Source organism: Mobula hypostoma, chromosome 4 (assembly GCF_963921235.1).
Source record: "Mobula hypostoma chromosome 4, sMobHyp1.1, whole genome shotgun sequence".
In the NCBI taxonomy this organism is placed as follows: Eukaryota; Metazoa; Chordata; class Chondrichthyes; order Myliobatiformes; family Myliobatidae; genus Mobula; species Mobula hypostoma.
In genome coordinates this window covers 159430961-159444941 of record NC_086100.1, presented here as the reverse complement: position 1 = coordinate 159444941, position 13981 = coordinate 159430961, and the positions used below count along the sequence as shown (strand labels likewise).

The window sequence follows — 13981 nt, the reverse complement described above, 5'->3', positions numbered from 1 at the left end:
TGGATGAACTCGTGGCGCAATTACAGATTGGTTGGTGTGATATTATGGGCTTCACCGAGCCGTGGCTGAAAGAAGGCCATAGTTGGGAGTTTAACATCAAAGGATATACTTTGTATCGAAAGAACAGGCAGGAAGGCATGAGCGGTATTGTGGCTCTGTTGGTAAGAGGTGAAATTACATCTTTAGAAAGAGGTGACATAGGATCAGAGAATGTTGAATCTTCGTGGGTGGAGTTAAGAAATTGCAAGGGTGAAAAAAAAATTATGGGAATTTTATATAGGCCTCCAAATAGTAGTCAAGATGTGGGGTTGAGATTGCTAAGGGAGCTGGAAAAGAGATGTAATAAAGGTAATGACACAATTGCACTAGAGGACCTCTATATACAAGTGGATTGTGAAAATCAGGTTGGTGTCAGATCGCAAAAGAGGGAAAATGTTGAATACCTACGAGATGGCTTTTTAGAGCAGCTTGTGCTTGAGCTTTCTCGGGGAAAGGCCATCATAGATTGGGTGTTGTGTAATAACCCTGATCTTATTAGGGAGCTTAACGCAAAGGAACCCTTTGGAGGCAGCGTTCATAATATGATTGAACTCATACTGCAATTTGAGAGGGAGAAGTATAACTCACATGTATTGCAACAGAATAAAGGAAATTACAGTGGCATGAGAGAGAAGCTTGCCCAGGTGGATTGGAGGAGGATATTGGCGGGGATGACGGCAGGGCAGAGATGGCTGAAGTTTCTGGGAATAGTTCACAAGGCACAGGACAGATATGCCCCACAGAGGAAGGAGTTCTCAAATGGCAGGAATAGGCAACTGTGGCTGACAAAGGAAGCTATGGACTGCATAAAAGCCAAGGAAAGAGCATATGAGATAGCAAAAATGAGTGAGAAGTTGGATGATTGGGAAGTTCTTAAAATCCAACAAAAGGCAACTAAAAAAGCTCTAAGAAGGGAAAAGATGATATAGAAGGGCAGATTAGACAACAATATAAAGCAGGATACCAAAAGTTTTTTTGGTTATATAAAGAGTAAACAGGAGGTGAGGGTTGATATTGGACCACTGGAAAATAATGCTGGTGAGGTAGCAAATGGGACAAAGAAATAGCAGATGGATTTAATGGGTACTTTGCATCTGTCTTCCACAATGAAGACACTAGCAGTGTGCAGACGTCTGTGAGTGTCAGGGAGCAGGTGTGAGTGGCATTGCTATTACAAAGTAAAAAGTGCTTTGTGATAAAAGCACTTTTATCAAACGCCTTACAATGGATAAGTCAACTGGGCCAGATGGCCTCCATCCCAGAGTCCTGAGAGAGGTTGCTGAAGAGCTAATGGATGCATTGGTCATGATCTTTCAAGAATCACTTGATTCTGGCATGGCCCCAGAGGACTGGAAGATGGCAAATGTCAATCCACTCTTTAAGACAGGAGAAAGGCAAAAGAAAGGAAATTATAGGCCAGTTAGCCTAACCTCAGTGGTTGGGAAAGTGTTGGAGTATATTATCAAGGATGAGGTAAAGTCAGCATGTTTGTGTTAAGGGAAACCTGACATACCTGTTAGAGTTCTTCAAGGAAGTTACAAGCAGGGTGGACAAAGGAGAGGCAGTGGATGTCATTTACTTGGACTTTCAGGAGGTGTTTGATAAGAGGCCACACATTAGGCTGCTTAACAAGGTAAAATCCTATGGCGTTACAGGAAAGATACTGCCAGGGATAGCAGAATGACTGATAGGCAGGAGGCAGCAAGTGGGAGTAAAAGGGGTCTTTTCTGGTTGGCTGCTGGTGACTAGTGGTGTTCTTCAGGGGTCAGTATTGGGACCGCTGCTTTTCACATTGTTTGTCAGTGATTTAGTTAATGGAATTGATGGCTTTGTGGCAAAGTTTGCAGATGATGTGAAGATAGGTGGAGGGGTAGGTAGTGCTGAGGAAGCAATGTGATTGCAGCAGGACTTAGACAAATTGGAAGAATGGGCAAAAAAGTAGCAGATGGAATACAGTGTTGGGAAATGTATGATAATGCATTTTGGTAAAAGGAACCATTTTCTAAATGGGGAGAAGGTTCAAACATCAGAGGTGCAGGGGGACTTAGGAGTCTTCGTGCATGACTCCCAGAAGGTTAATTTACAGGTTCAGTCTATGGTAAAGAAAGCAAAGGCAATGCTGACATTCACTTCAAGGAGAATAGAATATAAAAACAAGGAGCTAATGCAGAGCCTTTATAAGGCATTAGTCAGGCTGTACTTAGAGTATTGTCAACAGTTTTGGGCCCCATATCTCAGTGAGGATGATTCCAAGAATGAAGGGGATAACATATGAGGAGCGTTTGGCCGCTTTGGGCCTGTATTTAGAAGAATGCAGGGGGATCTCATTGAAACCTACCGAATGTTGAAAGGACTGGATCAAGTGGATGTGGAGAAGATGTTTCCTATGGTGGGGGTATCCCGAACTAGAGGGCACAGCTTCAAAATTGAGGGGCAACTGTTCAGAACAGAGGTAAGGAGGAATTTTTTTTTTAGTTAGAAAGTAGTAAATCTGTGGAATGCTCTGCCACAGACTGCGCTGGAGGCCAAGTCCATGTGTATGGTTAAGGTTTCTTGATCGGTCAGGGCATCAAAGAATGCGGTGAGAAGGCAGCTGTATGGGGTTGAGTGGGATCCGGGATCAGCCATGATAGAATGGTGGAGCAGACTCGATGGGCTGAATGGCCTAATTCTGCTCTTATGTCTTATGGTCTTGAGAGAGAGAGAACAGATTTCAGGGGAATAAGTGGGAAATAGAGCTTATAGGAATGTTCCAAATGCCAGCAAGGATTCAAAGGGCTGAATATCCTCCTTCAATTTAATAATAAATATGAGATACATCAGGGTGACAAAAGGAAAATCTACAGAGACCGTCTCTGGGAACCCAAACCATGGCCTTTAATCAATCCAATAACTACCTGTTCAAAATACCGAGAGGCCAAAATGTAGACTTTATTATGACAGGGAATAGTGCAGAGTGACTGAAAAGATAAGCTTTTCTGAGAAAAATTAACTCAAGGCAGAAAAGAGAAAAAGTATAATGTTAAATTTGTCACATTGGCTTCCATTTGATCCGTAGGTTACCTTCTCCAAAGTACCGCTGAGGAGTTAGTTCAGAGCAGGGAGACTTGAAGGAGGAGCTGTTGTTGCAATTGGTGAACAATGGAACAGTTAAAGTTGAAATTGACTAGGAAAGATGTGGAGATTTCAAACAGGGTGAAGAAAAGACTTTCCAGAATACTTCTAGAGAGGAGAGACTTCAGATTTCAGAAATTAAAAGTTGTTCTTCCTGCCACAAAGGAGGTTGAGAGCAGAGTTGAGGCAAGTTGACAGGATCAAGAGGGATTTATTTAGCAAAAATCAAAGGAGACTGTTCCCAGCAGCAAAGATTCACAGGCCAAAGGGAAAAGATACAGATAGCAAGGTACAGCAAGAACTTTTTAAATGCAGTTTGGTTATGACCCGTAATTAACTGCTGGATGAAATGGTGGAAGAAAATCAACCAGTTCCTTCAAGAAGAAACAAGATAGGCAGTTGAGTGAGAATAGATTGAAGGGTATTGAGAAATGGACAGCGGCCTGTTGTACTAGGAGCTGACAGTCACAAGATGGGCCAAATGGCTTCCTTCAGTGTTATAAAAATTATACAGCAGATTTTATTTAGAAAGGGTGTTAAGGGATACAGAGATAAGGCAGGTGAGTAAACACCCATCAGTCATGATTCAGTAAATGGTAGAATCAGCTTGAGAGTCAGACTGCCAGAATGGATTAGCTAACACCTGCCCTGATGCTTCACAGGATTATAATCCGAAAGAAACACTCACACAGCTTCAGACAGAAGGGCAAAGAAGACACTCACTTTCTCTGAGAACCACAGAAGTCTGGACTGCTCGTAGTAGGTAAACATTCCATACTTGGGATCCAGCAGTTCCTTAAGGAGCAGCAGGAAGAATTCCTTCGTCACCCCTCCGTCATCCACTGCTTCCTCACCCAGAAACACCACCTGCACCAGGAATAAGTCAGCAGGGTCAGATTCAGGCACATTCACTCTTCCTCCACTGCCATCCATCCTAACTGCCCCACTGAAAGATCTGAAGACAAAAGTTACATTTCAGATTTCAGATTAGTTTGCTGTTATATATATCAGGGTGCAATGAAATTCTTTGCTCGTGTAAAGCTCAGAGTAAACAGTATACAAAGATTTAAAAAAACATCATTATCAACAGTAGGTGCCCTGTTGTATGACGTAGGCGATCATGGTCTTTCACCATGATTGTTCTTGGCAAATTTTTCTACAGAAGTAGAAACATAGAAAACCTACAGCACAATACAGGCCCTTTGGCCCACAAAGTTGTGCCGAACATGTGCCTACCTTAGAAATTACTCGGCTTACCTATAGCCCTCTATTTTTCTAAGCTCCATGTACCTATCCAAAAGTCTCTTAAAAGACCCTATCGTATCTGCCTCCACCAGCATTGCTAGCAGCCCATTCCACGCACTCACCACTCTCTGCGTAAAAAACTTACCCATGACATCTCCTCTGTACCTACTCCAAAACACCTTAAACCTGTGTCCCCTTGTGGCAGCCATTTCATCCCTGAGAAAAAGCCTCTTCACACGATCAATGCCTCTCATCATCTTATACACCTCTATCAGGTCACCTCTCATCCTCCGTTTTTTTTTGAGCGTACGAAAGATTCAAAAACTAGGTAAAGTAGTTTGCTATTGCCTTCTTCTGGGCAGTGTCTTTACATGACGGGTCACCCCAGCCATCATCAATACTCTTAAGAGATTGTCTGCCTGGCGACAGTGGTCGCATAACCAAACTTGTGATATCCATCCAGCTGCTCATATGACTGCCCACCATCTACTCCCATGGCTTCATGTGATCCTGATCGGGGTGCGGGTGTGCTAAGCCGGTGCTACATTTTGCCCAAGGGAAACCTGTGGTCTAGCAGAGGGAAGGAGCTCCTCACACCTGTTACATATCCCATGAGTATCTTGTGAATATGATGTAATTGTCTTATGCTATTGGAATGATGTAATGGTCTTATGCTATTAGAATGATGTAATTGTCTTGTGATAGTGGGGTGATGTGATGTCACATGATGGCAACTTCTAACTGGTATATAAGGGGAGACCGCAGTTGTTGCGTAGTTCGTTTTGGTGGGAACTCACCGTTGGTAGTTACGCCATCAGAGAAGAAGGGAGAGTGAGAGTGAAGAATCTGAACGAACCCCAGAGGGATTGGGGTTAACCAGCGGCATTTGGCACATTATGGGTGTGACTGACATTTGGAACCGTCCGTATGTGGCACGCATGTTTTGTCGACCCTTACACGGTTTGGGTATTTTGTGTGATGACCACTTCCGGCAGAAAGGTCAGTTAATTTGAGAACTCGTATTCAGCATCATAACTTCGGAAAAGGTATTTCTCGGCTGGAACCCGCATCAGCAGTTTCGACTTTTCTTCATCGCAAGGTTCGGGAAGTCTCTCCTCTCAGATATTCCATAAATCATAGGGACTTACTAAACTACCACCTTAAGACTGTGCTTAAATGGGATTTGATGAGAATTTTCTTTAAGTTCGACCGTTTGATAACTATAGAAGTATAACGCTGTTAACATCTGTTTAAGTTAATCGTTCATTTACTGTTCCATGTTTTTTTATTTGAGTAGAGGTTAATAAATGTCGTTGTTTATTTTATAAAAACTCAACTCAAATTTATCTCTATTGCTGCTGATTCATAACACACTTCCTTTGGAAGAGACATATCTCCACCCCACTACCCAATAAATAAATCAGTATTACAATAAATACAGCAATGAATGTAAAACTGTGGAATGGTGTAAACTATAGTGGTGCAAACCTGGGTAGTATGAAATACTATAGGGACAATAATGGAAGAGGTAGGACTAAGGAGTTCAGGAATGAGGCACAACACAAGGAAGGAGATGTGAAAGACGACAGAGCAGTAACGAAGAATATGTTCTTGACTCTGGTCATCGGGGCTATCAAGCTCCTATATCCAATGCGTCAAGGCCACATTTCTCACACCATCGTATATGAGATGCTACCTCAAGAAGGCAACATCTATCACCAAAGATCCCCACTATCTGAGCAATGGCATCTTCTTGCAGGTACCATGTGGCAGGAGGTACAAAAGCCTAAAGTCCCACACCACCAGGTTCAAGAATAGCTACTACCCTTCAAACATTCGGTTCCTGAACCACTGTAGAACCCAAATCACTACCTCAGTATAGCAACACTAAGACCACTTTGCCTTTGCACTACAATGGAATTAGCTTTTTTTTGTTCCAATTGTGTCATTTCTTTCTTGTATAATTTTGTGAATGCTTTGTCTCCAATGCTACATTCTTGTGACGCTGCTGCAAGTAAGTTTTTCATTGCGTTGAGCATACATGCACTTGTTGATATGACAAACTCAACTTTGACTCTTCACCTTGTCTTCTCCTGGAAGGCAGAAGCCAGAGTGGCAGGCATCCTTGACAATACTACTAGCCTTCATGCACCATGAAGATAGATTGAACAGAAGGAAATGACGAGCCTGTGATTAACAAGGCAGTGTTTACCACTCTCTGAAGTTTCTAAAGGTGTAGGGTAGAGTGGATACCGTACCAGGCTGAGATACAACCACATTAGGTTATTTTTAAACACTCCTACTCTGGCCTTTCTGTCTGTGGTTTCCTGCATTAGTACAGCATGGCCCAGCACAACATTGAGAAAGAGCTTCTTATCTTCCACAGCAGACATTGCAACCTACAAGGCTCAAAATGGAATTTTCCAACTTTAGTTAACTTGCTGTGTCAGAATCGACCATTTCTGCCCGTCATCCATCAGTGAGCATGGCTCACGATCTCGCTCTCCATTAGAACAGGTTGACCTGCTGCGCGTGCCCCATAGCCCTGCTAAAAGCAGCTCAGACAGAGAAACCTAATCTACCCCTAGCCACTACCTCAGCACATTTGGTCTCATTTTGACAGAGATATCCCCTTTGTTCTACCCATTTCCCTCCCCTCTGCCCCCAACTTTCTACTGAAAACTAATTCTTAGGGAGGCTGAGAGGGCACAAGAATATGAGAAAATAGCAGGCGTGGGCCATTCGATATAATCATGGCTGATCTATGCTGGCCCTAACTCCTCTTTTACATCAGTTCCCCATACCATTCAATTCCTTAATCTTTTATTCCTTAATCAAATATTTCTAATGATGTGGCCTCTAAACACTCTCAGGAGCAGAGAATTACAGGGATTCACTACCCTCTGAGAGAATAAATTTCTATGCACCTCAGTCTTAAATAACAGGCCTCTTCTTTTAACTGTGTCCTGTCATTCACAATTCTCCCACAAGGGGAAATATTTCAAACCCCCACTCGGGCCTTATACGTTTGACCATAATATATGGGAACAGAATTAGACCATTTGGCTCTTTGAGTCTGCTCTGCTATTTCATCATGGGTGATCCGCTTCTCTCCCAGCCCCAGTCTTCTGCCTTCTCTCGTAACTCTTAATGCCCTAACTGTCAACCTCGGCCTTAAATACACCCAATGACTTGGCCTCCACAGCTACCTATGGCAAGAAATTCCACTGATTTACCACTCTCTGGCTAAAAAAACTCCCTCCTCATCTCCGTTCTAAATGGTCATCTCTTTATTCTGAGACTATGTACTCTGGTCTTAGACTCCCCCACCATAGGGAACATCCTCTCCAGATCCACTCCATTGAGCTTTTCACCATTCACTAGGCTTCAATGAGGTCACCCCTCATTCTCCTCATTCTCCAAACGCTCCTCATACAACACGCCATTCAATCCTAGAATCATTCCCGTGAACCTTCTTCAATGAGGTCACCCCTCATTCTCCTCATTCTCCAAACGCTCCTCATACAACACGCCATTCAATCCTAGAACCATTCCCGTGAACCTTCTTCAATGTCAGTACATCCATTCCAAGGGGCCCAAATCTGCTCACAACACTCCAAGTAAGGCCGCACAAGTTCGTTTTAAAGCTGCAACATTACATCCTTGCTTTTATATTCTAGTCCTCTCGAAATGAATGCTAACATCGCATGTGCCTTCCTCACCACCAAATCAACCTGCAAATTAACCTTTAGGTGATCCTACACAAGGACCCCTAGTCCATCTGCACCTTGTATTTCTGAATTTTCTCTCCAATTAGAGAATAGTCTACCCTTTTATTTCTTCTACCAAAGTGCATGACCATACACTTCCCAACATTGTACTCCACTGTATCTGTTTCTGCTACTTCTTTGCCCACTCTCCTAATCTGTACAAGTCCTTCTGTAGACACACTGCTTCTACAACGCTGTCTGCCCTATCTTTGTATCATCAACAAACTTGGCCATAAAGCTATCAATTCCGTTATCCAAATCATTGACATATAATGTAAAAAAAAAATGGTCCCAACACAGACCCTTGTGAAACACCAGCAGCCAACCAGAAAAGGCCGCCTTTATTCCCACTCTTTGCCTCCTGCCAATCAGCTAATACTCAGTCCATGCTGGAATCTTCCCTCAACTTATTAAGCAGCCTTATGTCAAGCAACTTGTCAAAGGACTTCTGAAAATCCAAGTATACAACATCAACCGATTCTCCTTTATAAGACCATAAGACAAAGGAGCAGAAGTCAGCCATTCGGCCCATTGAGTCTGCTCCGCCATTTTATCATGAGCTGATCCATTCTCCCATTTAGTCCCACTCCCCCCGCCTTCTCACCATAACCTTTGATGCCCTGGCTACTCAGATACCTATCAATCTCTGCCTTAAATACACCCAATGACTTGGCCTCCATTGCTGCCCGTGGCAACAAATTCCATAGATTCAGCACCCTCTGGCTAAAAAAATTTCTTCACATCTCTGTTCTGAATGGGCACTCTTCAATCCTTAAGTCATGCCCTCTTGTTCTAGACTCCCCCACCATGGGAAACAACTTTGCCACATCCACTCTGTCCATGCCTTTCAACATTCGAAATGTTTCTATGAGGTCCCCCCTCATTCTTCTAAACTCCAAGGAATACAGTCCAAGAGCAGGCAAATGTTCCTCATATGTTAACCCTCTCATTCCCAGAATCATTCTAGTGAATATTCTCTGTACCCTCTCCAACATCAGCACATCCTTTCTTAAATAAGGAGACCAAAACTGCCCACAGTACTCCAAGTGAGGTCTTACCAGTGCCTTATAGAGCCTCAACATCACATCCCTGCTCCTATACTCTATTCCTTTAGAAATGAATGCCAACATTGCATTCACCTTCTTCACCACCGACTCAATCTGGAGGTTAACCTTAAGGGTATCCTGCACGAGGACTCCCAAGTCCTGTTGCATCTCAGAACTTTGAATTCTCTCCCTATTTAAATAATAGTCTGCCCATTTATTTCTTCTGCCAAAGTGCATAACCATACACTTTCCAACATTGTATTTCATTTGCCACTTCTTTGCCCATTCTTCCAATCTATCCAAGTCTCTCTGCAGACTCTCTGTTTCCTCAGCACTACCAGCCCCTCCACCTATCTTCATATCGTCAGCAAACTTAGCCACAAAGCCATCTATTCCATAATCCAAATCGTTGATGTACAACGTCAAAAGAAGAAGCCCCAACACGGACCCCTGTGGAACACCACTGGTAACCGGCAGCCAACCAGAATAGGATCCTTTTATTCCCACTCTCTATGCATCCTGCCAATCAGCCAACGCCCTATCCACGTATGTAACTTTCCTGTAATTCCATTATCTATCCTACTTGTTATTTCTTCAAAGAATTCCAACAGATTTTTTGGGCAAGATTTTCCCGTAAGGAAACCATGCAGACTACAGCCTATTTTATCATTTGCCTCCAGGTACCCCAAAACCACATCCTTAACAATCGACTCCAACACCTTTGCAACCACTGAAGACAGGCTAACTGGTGTATAGTTTCCTTTCTTCTGCCTCTCTCCCTTAGAAACATAGAAAACCTACAGCACAATACAGGCCCTTCAGCCCACAAAGCTGTGCCGAACATGTCCTTAACTTAGAAATTACCTAGGGTTACCCACAGCCCTCTATTCTTCTGAGCTCCATGTCCCTGTCCAGGAGCCTCTTATAAGACCCTATTGTATTTGCCTCCACCACTGTCGCCGGCAGCCCATTCCACGCACTCACCACTCTCTGCGTAAAAAACTTACCCCAACATCTCCTCTGTACCTGCTTCCAAGCACCTTAAAACTGTGTTCTCTTGTGGCAACCAATTCAGCCCTGGGAAAAAGCCTCTGACTATCCATATGATCAATGTCTCGCGTCATCTTATACACCTCTATCAGGTCAGCTCTCATCCCCCGTCGCTCCAAGGAAAAAAGGCCGAGTTCACTCAACTTACTCTCATAACGCGTGCTCCCCAATCCAGGCAACATCCTTGTAAATCTCTCTGGACCCTTTCTATGGTTTCCACGTCCTTCCTATAGTGAAGCAACCAGAAATGAGCACAGTATTCCAAGTGGGGTCTGACCAGGGTCCTATATAGCTACAACATTACCTCTCGGCTCTTAAACTCAATCACACAATCGATGATGGCCAATGCACCATATGTCTTCTTAACCACAGAGTCAACCTGTGTAGCAGCTTTGAGTGTCCTATGGACTCAGACCCCAAGATCCTCTGATCCTCCACACTGCCAAGAGTCTTACCATTAATACTGTATTCTGTCATCATATTTGACCTACCAAAATGAACCAACTCACACTTACCTGGGTTGAACTCCATCTGCCACTTCTCAGCCCAGTTCTGCATCCTATCAATGTCCCGCTGAAACCTCTGACAGCCCTCCACACTATCCACAACACCTCCAACCTTTGTGTCATCAGCAAATTTACTAACCCACGCCTCCACTTCCTAATCCAGGTCATTTATAAACATCACGAAGAGTAGGGGTCCCAGAACAGATCCCTGAGGCACACCACTGGTGACTGACCTCCATGCAGAATAGGACCCGGCTATAACCACCCTTTGCCTTCCATGGCAAGCCAGTTCTGGATCCACAAAGCAATGTCCCCCCGGATCCTATGCCTCCTTGCTTTCTCAATAAGCCTTGCATGGGGTACCTTGTCAAATGCCTTGCTGAAATCCATATATACTACATCTACCTTCGTCAATGTGTTTAGTCACATCCTCAAAAAATTCAATCAGGCTCGTAAGGCACGACCTGCCCTTGACAAGGCCGTGCTGACTGCTCCTAATCATATTATACCTCTCCAAATGTTCATAAATCCTGCCTCTCAGGATCTTCTTCATCAACTTACCAACCACTGAAGTAAGACTCACTGGTCTATAATTTCCTCGGTTATCTCGACTCTTTTTGTTGAATAATGGAACAACATCCGCAACCCTCCAATCCTCCGGAACCTCTCCCGTCCCCATTGATGATGCAAAGATCATCGCCAAAGGCTCAACAATCTCCTCCCTTGCCTCCCAAAGTAGCCTGGGGTACATCTCATCTGGTCCCAGTGACTTATCCAACTTGATACTTTCCAAAAGCTCCAGCACATCCTCTTTCTTAATATCCACATGCTCAAGCTTTTCAGTCCACTGCAAGTCATCCCTGCAATCGCCAAGATCCTTTTCCGTAGTGAGTACTGAAGCAAAGTACTCATTAAGTATCTCTGCTATCTCCTCCAGTTCCATACACATTTTTCCACTGTCACACTTGACTGGTCCTATTCTCTCACATCTTATCCTCTTGCTCTTCACATACTTATAGAATGCCTTGGGGTTTTCCCTAATCCCGTCCACCAAATCCTTCTCATGGCCCCTTCTGGCTCTCCTAATTTCTTTCTTAAGCTCCTTCTTGCTAGCCTTATAATTTTCTAGATCTCTATCATTACCAAGTTTTTTGAACCTTTCGTAAGCTCTTCTTTTCTTCTTGACTAGATTTACAACAGCCTTTGTACACCACGGTTCCTGTACCCTACCATCCTTTTCCTGTCTCATTGGAATGTACCTATGCAGAACTCCATGCAAATATCCCCTGAACATTTGCCACATTTCTTCCATACATTTCCCTGTAAATATCGGTTCCCAATTTATGCTTCCAAGTTCTTGCCTGATAGCCTCATATTTTCCCTAACTCCAATTAAACGCTTTCCTAACTTGTCTCTTCCTATCCCTCTCTGATGCTATGGCAAAAGACATAGAATTGTGATCATTATCTCCAAAATGCTCACCCACTGAGAGATCTGACACCTGACCAGGTTCATTTCCCAATACCAGATCAAGTACAGCCTCTCCTCTTGTAGGCTTATCTACATATTGTGTCAAGAAACCTTCTTGAACACACCTAACAAACTCCACACCATCTAAACCCCTCACTCTAGAGACATGCCAATCGAAGCAATGGAATGACATCAGCAATTTTCCAGTCCTCCAAATCATGCCAAATTCTATTGATCTTTGAAAAATAATTACTAATGCTCCACGATTTCTTCAACCTCCTCTTTCAGAGCCATAGGCCCTAGTAGGGTGTAGCCCAACTGGTCCAGGTGACTTATGTACCTTCAGGCCTTTCAGCTTCCCAAGCACCTTCTCCGTAGTAATTGCAACTGCTCTGGCATATGCTAGTATCTTCCACAGTGAAGACTAATACAAAATACTTACTCAGATCGTCGGCTATTTCCTTATCCCTTATTATTATTTCTCCAGCACCATTTTCCAGTGTCTGATATCTAGTCTCACCTCTCTTTTACTCTTTATATATCTGAAGAAACTTTTGGTAACCTCTTTAATATTATTGGCTAACTTAACTTTGTATTCCACCATTTCCCTCTTTATGACTTTAATTTGCCTACTGTTGGTTTTTAAAAGCCTCCCAATCCTCTAATTTCCACTAATTTTTGCTCTATTAATATGCCCTTTGTTTGACTTTTATGGTTGCTTTAACTTCCTTTGTCAGCCACATTGTATCATCGTGCCTTTAGAATACCTCTTCCTCTTTGGGATGTATATACAGTATCTTGTGCCTTCCAAATTGATTCCAGAAATTCATCCCTGTTAGTGTCCCCTTTACTCCACTGTAATACTGATACATCTGACTTTAGCTTCTCCCTCTCAAATTGTAGAGTCAATTCTATTATATTATGATCACTGGCCTCCAAGGGTTCCTTTACCTTAAGCTCTCTAATCAATTCCAGTTCATTGTACAACACCAAATCCATAATAGCTGATCCCATAATGCTCTCAACCATGAGCAGCTCTAAAAAGCCATCTTTAAGCATTCTACATGCTCCCCCTCTTGAGATCCAACAACAGCCTAATTAGGAAACATTGAAATTCCCCATGATTATCATAACATTGCTCTTTTGACAAGCATTTTATATCTTCCACTGTAATTTGTGGCCCACATCTTTGCTACTGTTCAAGGTTGATATACCCTTGCTGTTTTTTAGCTCTATCCATAATAATTCTACACCTTCCCATCCTATGTCACTTCTTTCTAAGGGTTTGATTTTACTTTTTACCAATGAGCCATGCCACCTCTCCCCCTACCTGCCTGTCCTTTCAATACAATGTGCATCCTTGGATGTTAAACTCCCAGCTATAATCCTCAATATTCCTACCCACGTCAAGGGAGCCAACAGGTACCAATACTGGTTACACATTAGAGCCAATATCTAGCCAATATTCTAGCTGCTCACCCTCCCCCTTTAGACTGCCATGGACCTGGCCCACTACACCCGACCATAGCATTTGGGAGGCAACATACCAACCGTCTCTATCACGTCCACAGAATCTCTTCTCTATTCCTGTAACTATGGAATCTCCTATCAGTACTGCAGTTCTCTTCACCTTCCTTCTCTTCCGAGCCACAGCATCAGACAGTGCCAGAGACTCAGTCACTGTGGCTCCCCCTGGTAAGTCACCCCCCCCAACTTATTATTGAGGGGAACAGCCACAGGG

At 43.3% G+C, this 13981-nt stretch overlaps 1 protein-coding gene across 5 annotated transcripts in view; it reads right to left on the bottom strand.

The window, feature by feature from the left end:
- The window catches only part of LOC134345717 (probable E3 ubiquitin-protein ligase HERC3), a 106591-nt gene that overhangs the window by 19483 nt on the left and 73127 nt on the right, over nt 1–13981 (bottom strand). For all 5 annotated transcript variants that reach the window (XM_063046832.1, XM_063046831.1, XM_063046833.1 and 2 more), the window contains one exon: nt 3877–4020. In XM_063046832.1, coding sequence (XP_062902902.1) covers nt 3877–4020 — 144 coding nt within the window. The remainder of the gene's footprint in view (nt 1–3876; nt 4021–13981) is intronic.